Source organism: Neodiprion fabricii, chromosome 3, assembly GCF_021155785.1.
Source record: "Neodiprion fabricii isolate iyNeoFabr1 chromosome 3, iyNeoFabr1.1, whole genome shotgun sequence".
Taxonomy (NCBI): domain Eukaryota; kingdom Metazoa; phylum Arthropoda; class Insecta; order Hymenoptera; family Diprionidae; genus Neodiprion; species Neodiprion fabricii.
The window spans coordinates 12,050,408-12,069,693 of NC_060241.1; the positions used below are offsets into that span (position 1 = coordinate 12,050,408).

The 19,286-nt window shown below is 39.3% G+C and overlaps 1 protein-coding gene across 1 annotated transcript in view; it reads left to right on the top strand.

Annotated features, from left to right (window-relative positions):
- Positions 1 to 19,286, top strand: part of LOC124178533 (glutamate receptor ionotropic, NMDA 2B) — a 2,057,245-nt gene that overhangs the window by 796,338 nt on the left and 1,241,621 nt on the right. Inside the window, exon 7 of the mRNA XM_046561964.1 lies at positions 3,319 to 3,460. Coding sequence (XP_046417920.1) covers positions 3,319 to 3,460 — 142 coding nt within the window. The remainder of the gene's footprint in view (positions 1 to 3,318; positions 3,461 to 19,286) is intronic.

Sequence of the window (19,286 nt, forward strand, 5' to 3'; positions counted from 1 at the left end):
TAAAGGGGTTGAACTGAACTCTTGACTTGATGCAATGTCCGAGGCGATGTCATTATTGACGTGTTGGCTCAAAGCTAAATAGAAAAATCGTTATCAAGAATGATTTATTCCTCTTCATATCGAATGTAATTATAATTCTAATATATATAATATAATAATAATGATAATATATTATTATTATTATTGTTATTGTTATTGTTATTGTTATTGTCATTGTCATTGTCATTGTCATTGTCATTGTCATTGTCATTGTTGTATCATTGTCGTTGTCGTTGTCGTTGTCGTTGTCGTTGTCGTTGTCGTTGTTGTTATAACTCTGCAATAAATCATAAGTAAATAAGGGATTAAATACGGCTAGAATTCTTACAAAAGTTTAGTTGTATTTCGGTTTCATTTGGTGATTTCTTTGAACTTGAGACGAAACCACGTCGATTGTTTTTTTTTTTGTCCTGATAAGAATGTCCTTTTTTCTTTGGACGTTCGCGAGCTGAACGCATCGTTACGCGAAACGTCAAACAGTTCTTCCATTTTAGACCGGAAACTGCATTCTTTAATCTTTTGAGTTGACGATTTTTTCTTTGCGAGCTTTTGTTTAATAACTCCCATTCAATAAAAAGTTTCATAAATTTCCGAATAATGTTTTGGGTTCGTGAAGTTGGAATTCCGGCTTGATCCCAACATTCCTTTACCTCTTTCACGATTGCAGCAGCACTTTTTTTTATCGATAATCTGAGAGATCGATGGTGGTGAAAAAACACGGATAAAACTTGTTTATTTGTTGGTAGTTTTCTACCAAAAAATCCGGCACTTTCAGAACCAACTAAATATATCTGTTTAACCGACGATTGAGCTTTTTTTTCCGTCATTATTGCACTTATCACCTTTGTCACCAATCGAAATACTCATGTAAAAACAATCGACAATTTTTTATAATGAGACGTGTTGAAACTAATGCCGTGGTTTCCCGTTCGTGTGAAGCTTGTAACTTTGCATTACGAGCTACCGCATACTGCCGCTAGGTGGCAGCGTGTAATTTTGCACCACGAGCTACCGCATACTGCCGCTAGGTGGCAGCGTGTTTTTTGGCGCGCACGTAGCTGATGGATGTATTACTGTACAGTCCCTGACAAAAATTGTATTCAATGAGAATTTTTGTACTTCGTGACTCAATAAAAATCTAAAAAAATCCAACAACATTTTGTATGGCAGAAACAACAATCATCAATCCTGATATCGCCCAAAAGTTATTAACAAATTGTTAAAAAAAAATAACTTTGTAATAACTTTCCAGTGACCGCTGTTTTTTTCCTGTACGAATCAAAAGTGGGCATTTTTCATTCGAAAGTTATTGCAAATTTTTTGTTTTACCAATTTGTTAATAACTTTTGGGCAATATTATTGTTGATTATTTTTATTCGTGTCATGCCAAATGTTTTCGAATTTTTTCAGATTTTAATTGAGTCACGAAGTACGAAAATTCTCATCGAATACAATTTTTGTCTGGGATTGTACAGACAGAACATCTTTAAATAATAAAATTCAACTTCAGACAGCGATGTCATTTAAATGGTTGTTCTGAGCTAATTTTTCGTATAACGTTTTTTGTATGGAATTCGATTCTCAATACGACTATCTTATAGGCGTTTCTGTGCGATTTTTTTCTGGAAAGTTGCAGTACCACATTCAGAATTCTCAATATTTTCCTGTGTTATTCTTATGGAAAGTCTTCAAATGCAATGCGCCGTTCGAAATAATTTTTTTCTTGAGCTCTCCTTCTAGAAATCTTTTTTTTCACCCCAAATTAACTTCTAATGCCGGATGCAACCGAAAAAAAAACATTGATTTTTTCCCGCACACCCTAATGTATGTACATTTATTCACTGTGTTGTCATTATTCTTATTTTGAACCATTTTTTAAATATTTTGTTCATACCAATTAGGTTCGGTTGTTAAAATTGCAACATTATCAACATCGAATTGATGTACTAGGTCTAAGCTATGTGATGCTACAGCACATCAGGCAGTGTTATGGCATTGGGTATAATATCGATGACCTGCTATTCTGTGTTTCAAGAGTTGTGACGATTACCCAACATAAAGTTTATCGCAATTAGTACAGTCTATCATGTATACAGTATTAATTATATCTTAATTAGGTGCGACAGACTTTAGGTGCGAAAATAAACTATTAGTAGCGTTGCTTATTCTAAATGTAACATTGATCCCTACTTGTTGTAAAGTTTGCTGAATTTTACTGGATAGACCTTCAACATATGAAATCGATGTTTTATTATTTTCAGAAAGGTTGTATTGTTATTCCAGTCAATAAAGTTATGCATTTCTTGCAGTTTGTGACACTTCATGTTTTGATAAAGCTTAAAGGATATTCGTTTGCTGGAAAGTCGTGTCAATCAATTGAAGATTTTATAAACGATATCGTGTATGTGAGATTTTAGAGCAACGATCATACAGGTCTACACCAACAGATTTTTCATATTCCATGTCATGTTCGGACTCAAAATTAATACATCTCCCAGACCAAGTCTCTCTATCATACCAATCCAACACGACTCTCTTTTGTTGGTTGATGATTCCCGTATCTGGAAAGTTAATTTTTTTCACTAGTTCGATTTCGATAATCAATTCAATGCGTGGATGAAAGTTGTTGAATTTATTAAACACGAGATTTACGTGCTCTTTATGGACGCAAGTAATTATATCACCAACATAACAATAATAGAACGGGAGTGCGAAAGGTGATTGTATGATTATTGTTAGCTCTAAGTATTCTAAAACCAGCTTGGAAACCACTAGGGTGATGGGTGACCCCATCGCAAAGCCATACATTTTTTTTGTATTATTTTTTTTCAGGAAAAATAGCAATAATCCAAACATGACTGCGACATCCAGAAATTCTTTTTTATTGATGTTTGTGTGTGGTTTCGTCGTTGACCACTTCTTTGTAATTATTTCGATAACTATATTGGTTGTTATGTTTGTATACAATGAAGCTACATTAAACGACATCAGAATATGGTAGATGGAGATAGGTGTATCCTTAATTTTTTCAACAAATGACCAAGTACCTTTGATGCGCTAGCTTGTTTTTCCTACGATGTAAGCTCAATATTTGTAAACAGAGCGTCAAATTATCTGTTTTAATCACATTAACCATGAGGTTGTTTGTGCTTATCACGTCATCACAAAAAGAAGCTTTAAAATATGGTTGTACCTCCCACTATTATCGGAAGAGATACGTTATTGATTACTGGAATTATAATCAGGTAAAAAAATACTTATTAATTTTTTCTGTGATAGGTATCTGAAAAATGTCACCGTAGAAGGTGATCAAGGCAAACCTAATGTAGAATTTACACAAGATGGAGTTCTGAAGGCCGCTGAACTAAAGATTATGAATCTTCGACCAGGGGTCAACGAACAACAGCCACTATGGGAGCAGGTAAGATGCGTCTCAGGTACTGTTGAAATTTTCAATAGTTGAGTCATTGAACAATTTGGCATGAAGTGAAGTTGAATTACAATTAGACATTTCCTCGAACGACAACTAATAGTCCAGGAGCCGACCGCACCATATGTTCCCTTATCGATCATACGGCCAAAATGCATATGAATCGATGGAAAATATAGTGGTCAATAGAGTGCCAGACTTTATAGACAATGGATCCTGTCCGGAGTGTCAAAAAAAATGTCACTTCCGGTCAGTTTTTTCGAGGTTATCTTCCCTAATTCATTGCATGATTTTGGCAATTGTCCAAGTTCAGGTCACTAAACGGATAATACTGAAAATTGAAGAAGAGCCTTAGATCAGTAATAGTACAATGGTCATCATGCATGACATTTTTACCTGTTTTTTTTTTCAATCTGTTTGAAAATCAACCATTACAAATGGTGGTCTGTCTGATTAGGTTGATGTTTTCACTGTCCAAACGGGTGTCGTGACTGTCGATAGCAAGGGATACTCACACAGGTCTCAGCTACAAAAGCTTATAAAAACGAGTCTCTCTTTCTAGATGAAATTTAGCACTATCAATTTTCGTTTATCCGAGAGTTTCACATACGGTACCAACTATTCTATTTGATCAATCACGATTCTGAAATATCTATTTTTATTTCGAACAATAACATGCAAATCACTGTTTGATCTGGTGAGAATCAGCTCATACTTCGCGTTAACGATGATCTTGCTATAGTCTTCAGCAAAACCAAATATGATACTCAAGAGAATAATCATATCAAACTTATCATTTGCATTGGTTAATTCATTCGCTTCCTCGACATCAAGCCATCCAGCATTTTCCATAAATCATCTTTGACCAAGGCTTAGCGAAAAAAAAACCTTCAGCAGGCTGACAAACCAACTATTTTACTTCTATCAATCTCTATAGCGTACAGCTTGCATTATCGAAAAACTTGCAAATGGCATTATCGACCAGGGTTGTGATCGCTGTTGCCGTACCGTCAGATTCAACCAGTTTTCTGAAGACATGCAGAAAGAACTCTAGCTTAGTAATTGACATTAATCTGGAAATATTCTTGACCTCGAAGTTGATAAGCAATGTGAATCTTCGCTATAAAGGTCAATGATAAAGACGCGTGTTGACATTTCGATCCGATTTGAGGCTCGCTTCGGAACGTAATTTTTAATAATCACTCATCCGTTGCAATGAGAGACAAAAAAAATTATAAATACAAAGTTTGCGATTAATATTCCAAGTACCAACCCGAACAAATCAGATTAACCTGTATCTGTAGTTACCTGGTTTAATGAAAGTGACACGCACAGGAATAGATTTTATATTTGAGAAAAAAACTTCAAATTATTGAACAGTAAAACTGCTGGAAGTGAAGACGCCCACCGTCTCATCGTTGAGAAATGATTAAAATGAGGGAGGAAAAAATTCTATGAAAATTTTGTTGCAAAGTCGTAATAATACTATGCCATCCACAAGTGAATTAGCAAACAGTGGAGAAGCAAGGCGCCAACTACATATAACCTATGATTGAAGGAAAACATGAAGCGGCGATCAAATCGATCCACAGATCGATCGGTAACATTGCATGTGTGTTATCTACAGATGGCATAGGTGTAAATATTACTAGAATGCTCCTCATCTTGGCTGTGATTTATGCAATTAGCATGTTCAACAATATTGAACATTTCTAAGAGAAATATTCTGTAATATTAAGGCTCTTCATGTAAGATAGTTTCCTAGTCATTATTGAACAAATGATCACGCTTGATAATGTGTTTGTGCGAGGCCGTATGTTAATCAGCAATATTGTAAGCATGACGTTTATGCTATGTGACGTAGATTTTTCCCGTACCTTGGCCACTCGGATAAAATGACTGAGAACTTACCGCGTACACAATAATTCGGCAGTCGCGATGTAAGCTAGAAACTTGGATCTTAAAAAAGATATCGCGAGATTATGTTGGGCGCCTGGCGTGATTAACACGCCTCGTAATCGTTGATGCGATATACCTCGGGAATATGCTCGGTGGCTCAGTACCGTGGTAAGCGGAGGGGTAATGTTTGGAGAGACAGAGAAACCCTCGAAAACCACACGCTATTCAACAAAAGAAATAGAATAACATCATACATTTCACAATAGCGATGATACAAAAACAAAAAAAAAGAATAATTCAAAATCGCTCTTCGCGATTCAAAATACAAAAACAGAACTGAGAAAAATCACCTCTATAAGAAACCTTAAGGGAGCTTTCCAGTGTGACAGCCCGAAAAATCGCTGTTTTTCGCGATTTTTTTTTTTAAAGAAAAAATAATCTAATCGGTCTGGTTTTTTTTTGTATATTAATTGGGTATTGAAGAATACTAAACAATTTTTTAAAGATCGATTTATTTATTAATTAATATCTATAAAAATGATGAAACAATTGTTGCAGAAAATGCACTTGGATGTGGTGTCCACGTTGGGGGTCACAATTTTGATCTGAAACAAAAAACACAAAAAGATTATTGATCGGTATATAATTGGCTTTCGTGCTATGGAGGCTTTTTTCTTTTTTTTTTTTTTTTTTGCAAAAATGGCGCCGGTTTGAACAAAAAGTATCGATTTTAGCATTTTTTTTTGCAGTTTTTTTTACAAAAAAATAGGAAGATGTCAAAAAAAAAAAAGCTTCCATAGCACGATAAACAATGACGTTAAGAATATTATGTAAAAAATTCAACTTGATAGCTTTAAAACTATGCCCTCCAAGTTGGACACCGTTTTGAAAAATGCTGTTTCGAGAAAAACGCGTTCAAAGTTTCAAGTGAGGAAATTTTAGGTAAATCGTTTACTTACGGTCAATCAGCGATGCCAGGTCCGTACAATATCCCTTCTGCTTCTTCGAAAAGATCGTGCTCAATGAATTGTTCAGTCCGACGAGCTGTCCTCGCCTCTTTGCTATCCAGGGACGCCTGGCGGTTTGTTTGGATGATGCGCGCATTCTTGTACTTAGCGGCGAAATCTGCGGCGCTCGGCCCTATCGTGCATCCCATCGTCTTCAAAATTTTTAAAATTGGGTCGTAACCTTCATTGAAGGTGCACACAGCACACTGCGTAGCGATTTCTACTATCTGCTTGCCGCAGAATACGTGCTTTTGGGCTAGTTGCCACACACAGTGATTGATTGATTTTCAAGAATTTAGCACGCCATCCGCTTTTTTTTTGAAAATTGAGTGCGACAAAGAAATAAGTCGAGCGACTAATTTACGGCTAATTAACGGCAAATTATGCAATAGTCCGAATTCACATTTTCGACAATTGGCGAGCCAAGTTCATGTACGTGCAGGTAGGAACGAGACAATAGAAATAACAGTCGCACGGGCAGACGGCCGACGCGGCAGCTGTAGCGCTCCCTTGCCTTCTTCCAAAAAATGCTGTACAGTAACCGAAATAATCTGATTTTCGGCATGAAAATTTCAGGGAATATTCGGAAGAGTGTATACTATTCGATAAAGCAAAAAAAAAAAAATCGATTTTTTGAAAATTTCACACTGGAAAGCTCCCTTAAGCCTACTTGCGCTAGTCGCCTCCTCGATAACAAACAATAAAACGAAACCCAAAAACGAAATCTGACCCGACGCGCTAACAGCGATCGTCCAATACTAAATACAGCGCTAATCGCAAACTAATTCACTAGACGAAAACTGAAAAAAACATCTCACTCGATGCTCTAACCGCGATCGTTCTCGGCTGAATTATTGCGTAAATCGCAACATTTAGTACTACGCCAAAGAGCAAAATAAAGAAAAACCTACTATGGCTCGACGAGCTAATCGCACCTCTAATTGTTATTCGTAATTACGCGTTTCTTAACGGTAGACGTATGACGCTTATCGCAACGCATCCGAACTCAATCCGTACTCGCAATTACCTAAAGTTCACAAATCGCTCCGCTAAACCGAGCGGTCACGCACGACGATACGCGACCTACATGAGAGGTGACACTTTTACATAAGCTGACTCGACAAGACACCGTGCAGCGGAATTCAGCTGCACTCAATTTGAAAACAATAGGGACTCGACACAAAACCGTGACTCTGCTCTATACCATAGATAAACCAAAAGTTACTCCACGCTTTATCGCGAGAAATCAGGCTACGGCCATTAAACAAGGAGATCAGCGAATAAATTTTGAATACTCCACTAAACTAGTAACTGGCTGACTGTTGATCGGTGCGCCATCGCGCCAATCTAAATCGTACTCGAAATATGCTCACGAAGAATGAACAGCACTTACCGCTTCGCAACCACACCAACTCTCCTACACCGGTCCAGGACTCAAGAGCTCTGCTTCGCTACACGGAGCCAAAATTCGAACATGCCTCTTACAATAGGCGCTGTCAGTCACGAAAAATTCTCCCGATCTAATTGGTTTTCGTCTCACGAAATCCTTATAGCCTAACTTATCGCTATCGGTGACTTCAGCTTTCGCGGAATGCTGATTGAATGTATGTTTCTTCAGTGTTCCCTCATTCGGAAGTGGCGTGATGATGGGTTCGCGAGGATGCATACGTCAGCGTGGTGAGGGGAGGCTACGGCTCGCCGGCTACCAACGGGAGTCTCGTCCGCCTTGTTCTCCCTCGCGGCAGAGCTCTACGTTGGCGCTCTCTCCGTAGCCTGATGTGAGAACGACCTCTTGTCACGATCCTCCGTAACTGTAGTCCTATGACGCTGTTGAATTTGCCGCCGATCCCGTATATAATGTCGCATTTACTCAAAACAAAAAAAAAAAAAAAATCAACAAATATCCGAAAAATCGTATTCGCTAGTAAGTAAAGTGTCCCCTCTCAGAGTATCGGATGCGTGACCTTTGTCTTGGCACTCTTTTACGAAATTATTAGCGATCCGATCGCGAATTCCCCAATTTTAGGTTCCGCCTAGGGTTCGGGGAGCCGTTTGGAACGCACAACAAAAAACGCCACGTTACAGTTCAGTGATACGAGTGTGTAGTTGTCTACCAGTTTCACCGATGCACACTTAGTAACCTAGTACAGAGAATGATACCTAGAGACAATATAATCGACATAGACATAGTTTTGTATTACAGACAGCCTGAGGGGTCAAGCGAGTATTTCAAAACATAATATCGAGCAAATTCAAGCTGACGAAATACAAATATCCGATTTCTATCACGAGTCGATCATCTCGTGGGAAGACGCTTTGGCGACAAGTCGCTTCAACAATACCTTGTAGAATTGGCTAATACTTATTTATTTTTCTTGTAACTTTCACTGTAATTTCAAAACATAATCAGGGGTGTAAAGTCAGTATGAATATGATTTTCTTGACCTCGATAATGACAAATACGTATTTGTTTCTAGGATATGCAGGTCAGTGAAAAAACGTGAATTTGCCAACGTTTCGGCCCCAGTGCGGGCCGTCGCCAGAACGAATTTTTTTTAATAATCTGGAGCGAGAATTTTTTTGAAGCTGAAACTTGATGTGGACATGACGATGAAACAGATTCACTGAATAAAATTCTTTTTGAATACTACTACATTACAATTATACAGTGCAATCTGGAACTCCCAAGCTCGCATCTTGAGTCAAATTCACTAGGAAAATTTAATGGCAAAATTCGTTCTGAGGAGGGCCCCCGGGCCAAAACGTTAGCAAATTGACGGTTTTTCACTGACCTGCATATCCCAGAAACAAATGCTTATTCGTTAAGTCAGTATCATTATAACTTGGGAAAAAAACTCCAAAGCATTTCGAGTATCGACGTATCTTCGGATACCAAGAAAATAATCGGAACCGACATAGGAAATTAACGAATAGTAGTCGTATTGTGTGACAATCCGTTAATAGTTTCATATATAATAAGATAAGTGCCGTAAAGCATAAAATCACACGTAGCCTTCCATGCCATCTCCCACTCTGTCGAATCAGATGTGAAGATCCAAAAAGATTGCAAAATTACAGAAAATATAGCGACTTGAAAAAAATTCGTTCTTCTAAAAAAAAAAAAAAAAAATTCAATTTCGATTTTTCTGGAGATCAGTGAAAATTTGGTATGTTTTGGTAGGATGTATATACTGGATACCCTATCAACGGCAATATCGATTCATTAGTGTGGTTGATACAATAGTTCTGTCCTACTATGACAGCGTACGGTCAGTTCCTATTTCTACCTTATCGATAGTCGGTATGCTAGCTACGAGGAGTAATAATTTCTGGCATAGTAGTGAAAGTGTTACCGAACAGAGCGTTACTAAAGATAGTGCCACGTGTATTTTCAGTCAATTTTACCGACAGAAAGTCAGATAATAAGATTTTGTGCTACCGGTTGGGTGAACATTTCGAATTTTGTTGTCAGATGAGCGAACATTTTGAGTTTTTGCCATTAAATAGCAAACATCTTTATTGTTTCAACAACGGATATGTTACTATAAGTAGCCCCCCCCCCTGTATTAATCAGCCACTGTTCCACCGATCAAGTCTGTTTCAAGTATCCGCTGCAAGATGATGTTATCCGCAGCCTTACCTATCGTTGGTGTGACACGTGAGTGATGAATGAGAATAAAGAATTGGAGTTTTCACCGTCAGATAGGCAGCTGTTTTACCAGCGGAAGTTTTGATATAGATGCCCCCCCGCGCCCATGTATTGATGAATCGTTGTTCTTCCGTTCGACCAACGAAGATAGAGGCTTATAGAAGCGTACGGCCTGCAGGCTATTTGAAGCAAGAAAAGTTGGGGTGCTCGGGCGAGCTATTACCCCAACAGCTAGGTGTCGCTGGTGGCGCCTTTGCTCGTGTGGCTTACGTACAGCGCTCTATACTAATGCGTACAGTGTTGATGTGTTGGCTTCGACCGGCGAGTTGGGGTGATCGTGCTAACTCTTTCGATCTCGTTTGGAGCCATGGTGCGTTCTCTCTCGCACCCGATCAATAATGAACCCAGAGTGGAGGGCCGGTATGATGTTTGTCATACTTTTGACGATTCAAGCATTTATTATTTTCATTTTATGTAATAACAAGTACATTCTCAAGAGCTGTGAGACTCTTATATCCGAGACAGCCGATTCATGCACATGTCTTTTATATGAGGAGATGATCTATAGGATATGTATATCTATTTTTCACCGATTCGGGCAACGTTTGACCCTGACCCCTTCCAACTTCATCGATGATTTTTTATATGTTTGTACTATAGTCAAAGAGCTCTCTGATTTTTTTTCTAATTTTTTAAGACACGCAAATTATTTTGAGAATTTTTATATAATCAAAACTATCACCCCGTCACAATAAGCGTCCTTTTATTCAAAACTAGCAGCCCATCCCGGCTTCGCACGAGCATATAATAATATTATGTAAAAAAACAAATGTTATTTTTTTAGAAACTCACTGTAAACATTGTGTATTTTCTTTTATTATATTATTATATGTCCGTGCGAAGCCGGGATGGGCTGCTAGTATATAATATATTGAAAATGATTCTAGCAATTATCAATTAAAGATGATAATGGAGGTAGTTATTATTATAAGCACTCAATATTACCTGATTCAGTTTGAATCAGGGCCGAACTTGATTTTATTGGGAAAAATCGATTATCATAAAAATGTCTATTCGCGAAATGATGAGATTTATCTACTCTTGCTCGAGAGGGCTAATCCGGGTAGACGTCCACGCACTTCCCGACTTGACAGACGAAAGACATGACTTCTTGGACCTGAGGGTCCGAAGAGCTATAGTTGCAATAAGTTACAACGGTAATTAGCCAATGAAGTGCGAGGGCGACCTCCTGGTGCCCAAATCTACACGGTCAGCGTTACTTCGCGCTCTTCGACGGTGTTCCGACGATCCTCAATCTCATCGCTTACATGTGTAAGACGTTGACAAAAAGTATCTTAAGATAATTCTTACGCGTTCATCCACACATCTTAACAGATAATATATTTGAATTTGGTGGTTCCAAAGGTAGTGGCTTATCCTAATTATTGATGATGATTTTGACTTAAAAAGAGCGATATTTCAGGCTGAGCGCTACTGATGCTGATTCATCAGTCTCTTCTCTCAGTTTTTGGTATCGGTTTTCAGAAACAAAGTTGAACCTTATACTAGGGATCATTATTGGTCTCTACGTGACTTTTGCCAGGATGTGTGGAACTCGCCGGTCTAGGCAACACGATATTTTAATGTTATTTATGACCGTAGCTTTCGTTACAGCATTGAAAGGGAATTCTGGGAAGCACTCCACGTGTTGAGAGTCGTAGTTATATTGTGATTTTGAAAAAGGTACGCCGCAGCAATGCTGCGGACGTAACACCGAGAACTTATAGCGCGTACAATAATTTGGCGGCCCGCGATCTAATCTGTAAAGAATTGAATTTTACAAAAGATATCACGAGATTTTGTTGGGTGCCTGGCGTGGTCAACGCACCTCGAAATTCGCTAAACCTCGACTAATATACTCGGTAGCTTAGTACCACGGAGAGGAGAGGAGTAATTTTGGAGAGACAGAGAAACACTCGGCACCAACACGCTGTTACGTCCGGCGTATTGCCACATGTCTCCTTTATCTCGTCACTTTCCCTCGATCATTGTAGTAATCTTATCATCTCATTCCTCATTCTCATTCCAACTTAAACTACCTTAACGTAACTAAAATCTTGACTTAGCTCAACTAAACAAAATGTACAGTGCTGGACATTATGCAAAATTGAACTGAACAAATTATTAAACTCTAGCGTAATTCAAATGCAACCAAAGCTCGATAACACAACCTTTGAATCCTAACTACTACCTAAATAGACACAAAGAAAACACAATCTTAGCTATACGCAATCTCAACTGAACGCAATCTTAACAAAACGAAATAAATTCGAACTCACAGGTGATCAGAGAAATTAAAGACAATGATGTCTAGAGATGATTTGCCGGAGCCTTACTCCACTAGACCACCTAGCCGCCTTGACTACATTGTCTTTAATTTCTTTTATTACCTGTAAGTTCGAATTTATTTTGTTTTCGTGTGCCTTGTATTAGTATATATTATGAGCTGAAGCTTCAAACTCTGTTTCTGAGGGCAATGTGGTTTATATAAACTTTCAAGGTTAGAATCTCAAACAGTCGAGGTAGTGACCCGGAAAGCATTTGTTATTGAGTCGAAAAGTTGATTCTTCAAAGAACGGTCGAAACCTAATGCTAATACTCTTTGAAAATTCGCTATATTCAACTGAAATCAGAAATCTGTTTAGATGTTGGGTGCTTGGAAGAAACGCAGCAGGTAGGTGAAAACACTTTGTTTGATCACTTTGATTATTTCGTTCACTAAAAATAGTAATCAAATTTATTTCTATCAACAGCTGATGTGGCCAAAATAATGACTTCTGTAATATTCACTGTTATCTACCTATTCAATTTATCACACGTACAAAGATCATCGCCACTTTCAGGCAGCTGAGTAACTTTCTCACTCTCTTGTGATTTCAGGCGGTAATATTGAATTTTATCACTTTTGGAGATGAGACAATAAACCAAGCGTTCAAGAAATTTGAATATATCACTGACGGTAATAGAACTGTGAATCTTTTTTTTCGAAAATGTTTCAATAAAATTTACCAATAGTCGATAGTCAATGTATTTTTTTGGATCAAAAAAGTATTGCGACTCCTATTAAAAATCTTCCTGTGATTATCAGAGTTCATTTCGCAGATTTTCAATAACGTTCGATTAAATAAATGGAGGGGACGTAATACTCGAATTGAAAATTCAAGTAATGTTAGATTCATCAAAATCATTTCTGTATTTCGTGTCAGTGCCGTTCGAAACAAAGAAAATCAAATCGGAAGCGTAGAACTCAGGAACGTAAATCATATCCGGTAGGACAAATTGAAAATCAACTTTCTCACAATGCGCCTTAACGTCACAATTAGCTTCAAGGACAATCATGTTTTAGAGTAATGTCAGAACATTAATACGAGGATATTGACTTATTGGATTCAAGATTGCCTCCCTTGTTCCATCAAAATAAATGAATATCTAATTTTCAATGAAGTTCATGAAGATTATTTTTCCAAATAATGTAATCCGATACAATATCTTGTTCATAGTCCTCTGAACATCAGCTTGTAACAAGGATATTTGAAAAGAGTCCCTGTGTTGCAGAAACCATTATAAGATTCTTTAGTCGAGGAAATAAAGCAATGGACTGTGGATTTTTTGAGCAGTAAGACGGATTTTGATGCGGTTTTTTGCATTCGCTTCGTAAGAGCGCCTACAAACTTTGTGAACTAAATTGATTAATTAATTTTTTGAAAATGCATTATGGCATTAATAATATGCATTTTGCAAGTGCACTTCCAAGAGACTCGGTAAATATTAATGGAAATGAGTCCAGTTTTGCTACCCGGGGGTTTTTGGGGTCGCTGAACACGAATATCACCACGGCAACCGTCTCCGAGGTACCTGGTGCCCAGGGTGGACAGTATCAACGTCTTCCCCTAGAGTTTTGTGGAAAATTGTGACCGAATGAGTCAAAACTCGTTACCCGAGGGTTTTTGGGGTCGCTGAACACGAATATCGCTACGGCAACCGTCTCCGAGGTACCTGGTGCCCAGGGTGGACAGTATCAACGTCTTCTCCTAGAGTTTTGGCGAAAATTGTGATCGAATTTGTCGAAACTCGTTGCTTGGGGGTTTTTGGGGTCGCTGAACACGAATATCGCCACGGCAACCGTCTCCGAGGTACCTGGTGCCCAGGGTAGACAGTATCAGCGTCTTCTCCTAGAGTTTTGGCGAAAATTGTGATCGAATTTGTGATTGAATTAAGAACAATATACTTTAATTGAGGTAAAAATGATAATACTCAAGATAATTCCAGAAAAAGACGTTGAAACGTTCACCCTGGGCACCACGTACCTCGGAGACGGTTGCCGTATCGATATTCGTATTCAGTGACCCCCAAAAACCCCCAAGCAACGAGTTTCGACAAATTCGATCACAATTTTCGCCAAAACTCTAGGAGAAGACGTTGATACTGTCCACCCTGGGCACCAGGTACCTCGGAGACGGTTGCCGTGGCGATATTCGTGTTCAGCGACCCCAAAAACCCCCGAGTAACGAATTTTGACTCATTCGGTCACAATTTTCCACAAAACTCTAGGAGAAGACGTTGATACTGTCCACCCTGGGCACCAGGTACCTCGGAGACGGTTGCCGTGGCGATATTCGTGTTCAGCGACCCCAAAAACCCCCGAGTAACGAGTTTCAACTCATTCGGTCACAATTTTCCACAAAACTCTAGGAGAAGACGTTGATACTGTCTACCCTGGGCACCAGGTACCTCGGAGACGGTTGCCGTGGCGATATTCGTGTTCAGCGACCCCAAAAACCCCCGGGTAGCAAAACTGGACTCATTTCCATTAATATTTACCGAGTCTCTTGGAAGTGCACTTGCAAAATGCATATTATTAATGCCATAATGCATTTTCAAAAAATTAATTAATCAATTTAGTTCACAAAGTTTGTAGGCGCTCTTACGAAGCGAATGCAAAAAACCGCATCAAAATCCGTCTTACTGCTCAAAAAATCCACAGTTGGGCCGTTTTTAGTGCTTTATTTCCTCGACTACTTGGTTCTCAATTTGTGCCACTAAATAATTTCTGCGTTTCAGGTTCCATTTCCAATCTCAGGATGAGATTTTTTTGTTACAGAAAATGCTAACATGAAATGCCGAAATAATTAAATGATTAAGCGAACTTACCAAGTGAAGTTCTATCATAATTGTATGAAGCGCCTCTTCCGAGATGATCCACTGGTAGTGCCCCTACTCCACACCGATGTCGCCACATATTTCATAGTTATATATCGAAAAAGTCGGCCCTGTACCCTTGTCCCCTAGATCTAGACATTCTTTGAAAGCGTTGCCGTTGTATTAGGGGTATGTAATCGTGTATTAGATGGGTATTTTTGGGTGGGTGTTGATCATCTCGGAAGAGGCGCTTCATACAATTATGATAGAACTTCACTTGGTAAGTTCGTTTAATCATTTAATTGTATTGCGCGTCTCTTCCTCGAGATCAACTGGTAGATGTTTAAAGCTAATAACGGCAACCAATATTATTTATTAGTTTTGTGTTATACGTTGTGTCTTAACACTACTAATGTTATTGCAAGTTCAAGATCGCTCGTGCGTAAGAATCCTTATCTCTACTGACATTTAAATGATCAAATTTTGCGAAGGCTTCAGATCCCGTTGTCCAGCCTGCAGTTTTTCTTATCGTTTCTATATCGATGTTATTTCTTTTCGCTGCAGACGGGGATGCGTGGCGTGTGCTGTGTGCTGTAAATTTGTCCGTATATACTCCGCTATTTTTCAATGTTAATTTGACCCATCGACTGAGGGTTTGCGATGAGACGGCTTGAAATGGTTTTTTGAACGATAGGAAGAGATCTATCGTGGAGCCTCTTGAGGTTTTTGTTCTCTCCAGATAGTTTTGTAAGGCTGATGCCGAACAAAGTTTTTCGTCTTCCGCGTAGAAGGGTATGATTAATATCGGCCGTTTTCGATTAGCGCCCGTAGTTTTGATTCGATCCGGGATTCTAATCTCGAACGCATTGCCCACTCTTTGAATATTCTCGATGTTTATTTTTGAGTATGTTTGCATCCCATGTCCCGTGATTAAGGCTAGCAGGGTAATCAGTTTCATGGTTTAATCTTTCAGCGAGAGATTTTCATTTTTTGGCAGAGACTTGAAATAATTAAGAACAATCTTTGGTTCCCAGATCGAATCGTATTTTGGTCTCGTTGGTCTCAAGCTGTTTACTGCTTTGAAAAACCTTTTCATGTGGTGATCTTGTCCCACTTCCGGCCCGATAATAAGCGAAATTGCGGATCTGAGGGTGTTGAGCGACCCATGGGAGGCTCCCGTGTCGTATGTTTTTGCGAGGAATTTTAAAATATCTGACACCATTGCTTCGTATGGAGAAATGTTATTCTCGGAGCAATGGATCTACCAGCGTTTTAACGCGCCGTCATATTGTTTAAGCGACGATTCGCTTACGGATGATATCATGATCTGCATTGCTGTTTCTGGTAATTTTCTCCTTTCGAATGCCTGCTCGATAGCTTTCCGGCAACCAGGGAAATGTTCTGCCAAATTGCGTGAGGTTCCCTGTTAGAACAAATTATTAAGTTAATGTTAGGTTTGAAGACAATGGGCTCTGCAACGAGCATTACCTGAAATTTGGGGTACCAGGGTTGAGCTGGCCACTCTGGTACTACTACAATCCCTTGCGGTTCTTCGCGTTCGCTTTTTTGTAGTGTGCGTAAAATTAGTGAAAAGGGTGGAAAAGCGTAGAAATATTGGTTCCATGGGACCGTAAAAGCGTCTACCGCTACAGACCCAGTGTCTCTTTGCCAAGAAATATATTTTTTGCATTTCGCGTTTTTTCGATTCGCAAATAAGTCTATCTCAGGCATCCCGAATTTTTCAACAATCGTTCGAAAAGTTGTGTTTTCTAATTCGAATTCGGTTTCCGGTTCCAATCTGCGGGATTCTTCATCCACTTCTACGTTCATTTTTGAACTTATATAAGACGCAAATACCCATATGTTTTTATTTTCGCACCAATCCCAGATATTTCTTGTTACTTTGTTTAAGTGGGGGTATTGAATTGCTCCTTCTCGATTGATGTACGAGATCGCGGTTGTATTGTCTATTCTAAGGAGTATCTGACGGTTTTCTAAGTTTTTCGCGAAGCATTTGAGGCCAAAAAAGGCTGCCAATAACTCGAGGTAATTTATATGGGACAGACGCTCGTTCTCATTCCAGTGTCCGTGAGATCTTTCGCCCTTGCAAAATACTCCCCATCCCGATAGCGAGGCGTCCGAAAAGATCTCAAGAGTAAAATTCGAATCTCGAATTGGGTTTATTGAGGATTCAATCTTTGATTCCCACCAGGTGAGATCCGGCGAAAGAGTTTCCGGTACATTCATGTATCCCTCATATTTTCCCCGTTGGATCTGAGGGCTAAGTATTTTTCTCGCTCAAAAGCTTTAGTATGGCCCCAGCTGTAGTTGACCGCAAAGCACGCTGACACTAAAGTACCGAGGAATTGTGCGAATTCCCTAATTTTTACGGAATCTCGAATTTTCAACTGAGCGCTTTTTTCTTTGATACTTTCTTTTTTCCCTTTTGTTAATTCTACAGTTCATCGTACGGAATCAAAATAAAACACTAAAAATTTGCAACGTTGGGACGGTGTGATTTGACTTTTATTTTCGTTTATAATGAATCCTAGTTTTTTCAGGAGTTTGCAAGTCTCTCTAACGTTATCTTGGCACGTGGTGTACGTGTCTCCAAAAAGTAAAAAATCATCGAGATATAGCACGGACAAATATCCTCTTTTCCTCAGGTGCGAAATTACTGGTTTCATTATTTTCGTAAAAACCAACGGAGCGACGCTAAGGCCGAACGGCAAACATGTGAATTCAAAATATTGTTGATCTAACTGGAACCGTACGTATTTTCTGTGTGTTTTCGCGAGTGGAATCAGGTAATACGCGTCTTTAAGGTCCAAAGTGGCCATAAAGCACTGAGGGCTTATGAGTCTGAGAGCTGTTTTCCGGTCTTCCATTTTGAAATGTTCCGTTATGACGAAAGCGTTCAGTTCCTTCAAATTTATAATCAACCGCTTCGAACCGTCGGGTTTCGGTCGTAGGAAAATGTTTGAGATGAATTGATTTTTTGCCGGATTACATTTAGCGATGGCTCGTTTTCTGAGCAGTTCGTCTATTAGTTTTAAGGTTTCATGTTTTTCTGAGGGGGACCGCGCGGGTTCGATAGGCACCCTGTTTTGTTCGACTGTTAGTGAAAACGGTATTTTGTATCTCTCGATCCATGAAAGGATCTTTTGATCCGACGTTACTGCTCGCCAATATTTTAAGAAAAATTGTAATCTACCTGCCGTGATACCTGCAAGGTTTACCATCGTCGGTTCTGAGAGTTGTTGTCTCTTCGCTGATACGGTTTGTGGTGTGATTGGCTCGGCTGTGTTCGCTGGGATGGGTATTTCTTCTGCGCTTGAAATCCTGTGTATTTTTGCCCCCCGGTCGTTCCCGATTGTATTTTTTGCGCTTGGTAACGCGGCGAGGTCTTGAAGTTTTTTGAATTCTTTGGTGTTTGATTTTTTATTGCAGGTTTTAGCTCATTAAGTGACGGTTCCAAGTTTTTTCGCTGACCGCAACCGATCCTCGAGATCCTTTCCGCATAGCCATTCGTCTGTTGTTGAATTTTGCAGTGCGTCCTTCACCGATATTTTTAGTGTTTGAATATGTTTGAATATTTCCTCCCATCGCACTGCGATAGGTTTTGGAAGTTCCGGTCCCAGGACCCTGTCTGGGGCAATCCGTTTCCCCATAGCTTTGAGGACGTTTTCTGCCAGTCCCCCTGACTCATCGACTCCTGGGTTCGGTGGTGTCTCAGCTCTCGTAGTTGTGGGATCGACTTCTTCAGCGCGTCTCGCGTCTCCCTGTGGTTCGACGACGGGTACTTCCCCGGTCGCTGTATCGTCGGCTTGTGAACCTGAGGCCCGACCTGTATGCATGAATGAGGAATATTTTCTATGTGATACATCACAGTTGCGGCTTCGCTTCAATAATGTTCTTATAAATATATATATACATTAGGGTGGTCTTTATTTAGGGTCAAAATTAATTTTACCCCTTCCGCCCCCTGAATCAGTTCGAAATACGTAAAAAGTGAGGCTGTAATTTTTTCAGATTTTTAAACAAATGCTCAACCCTTGACCAC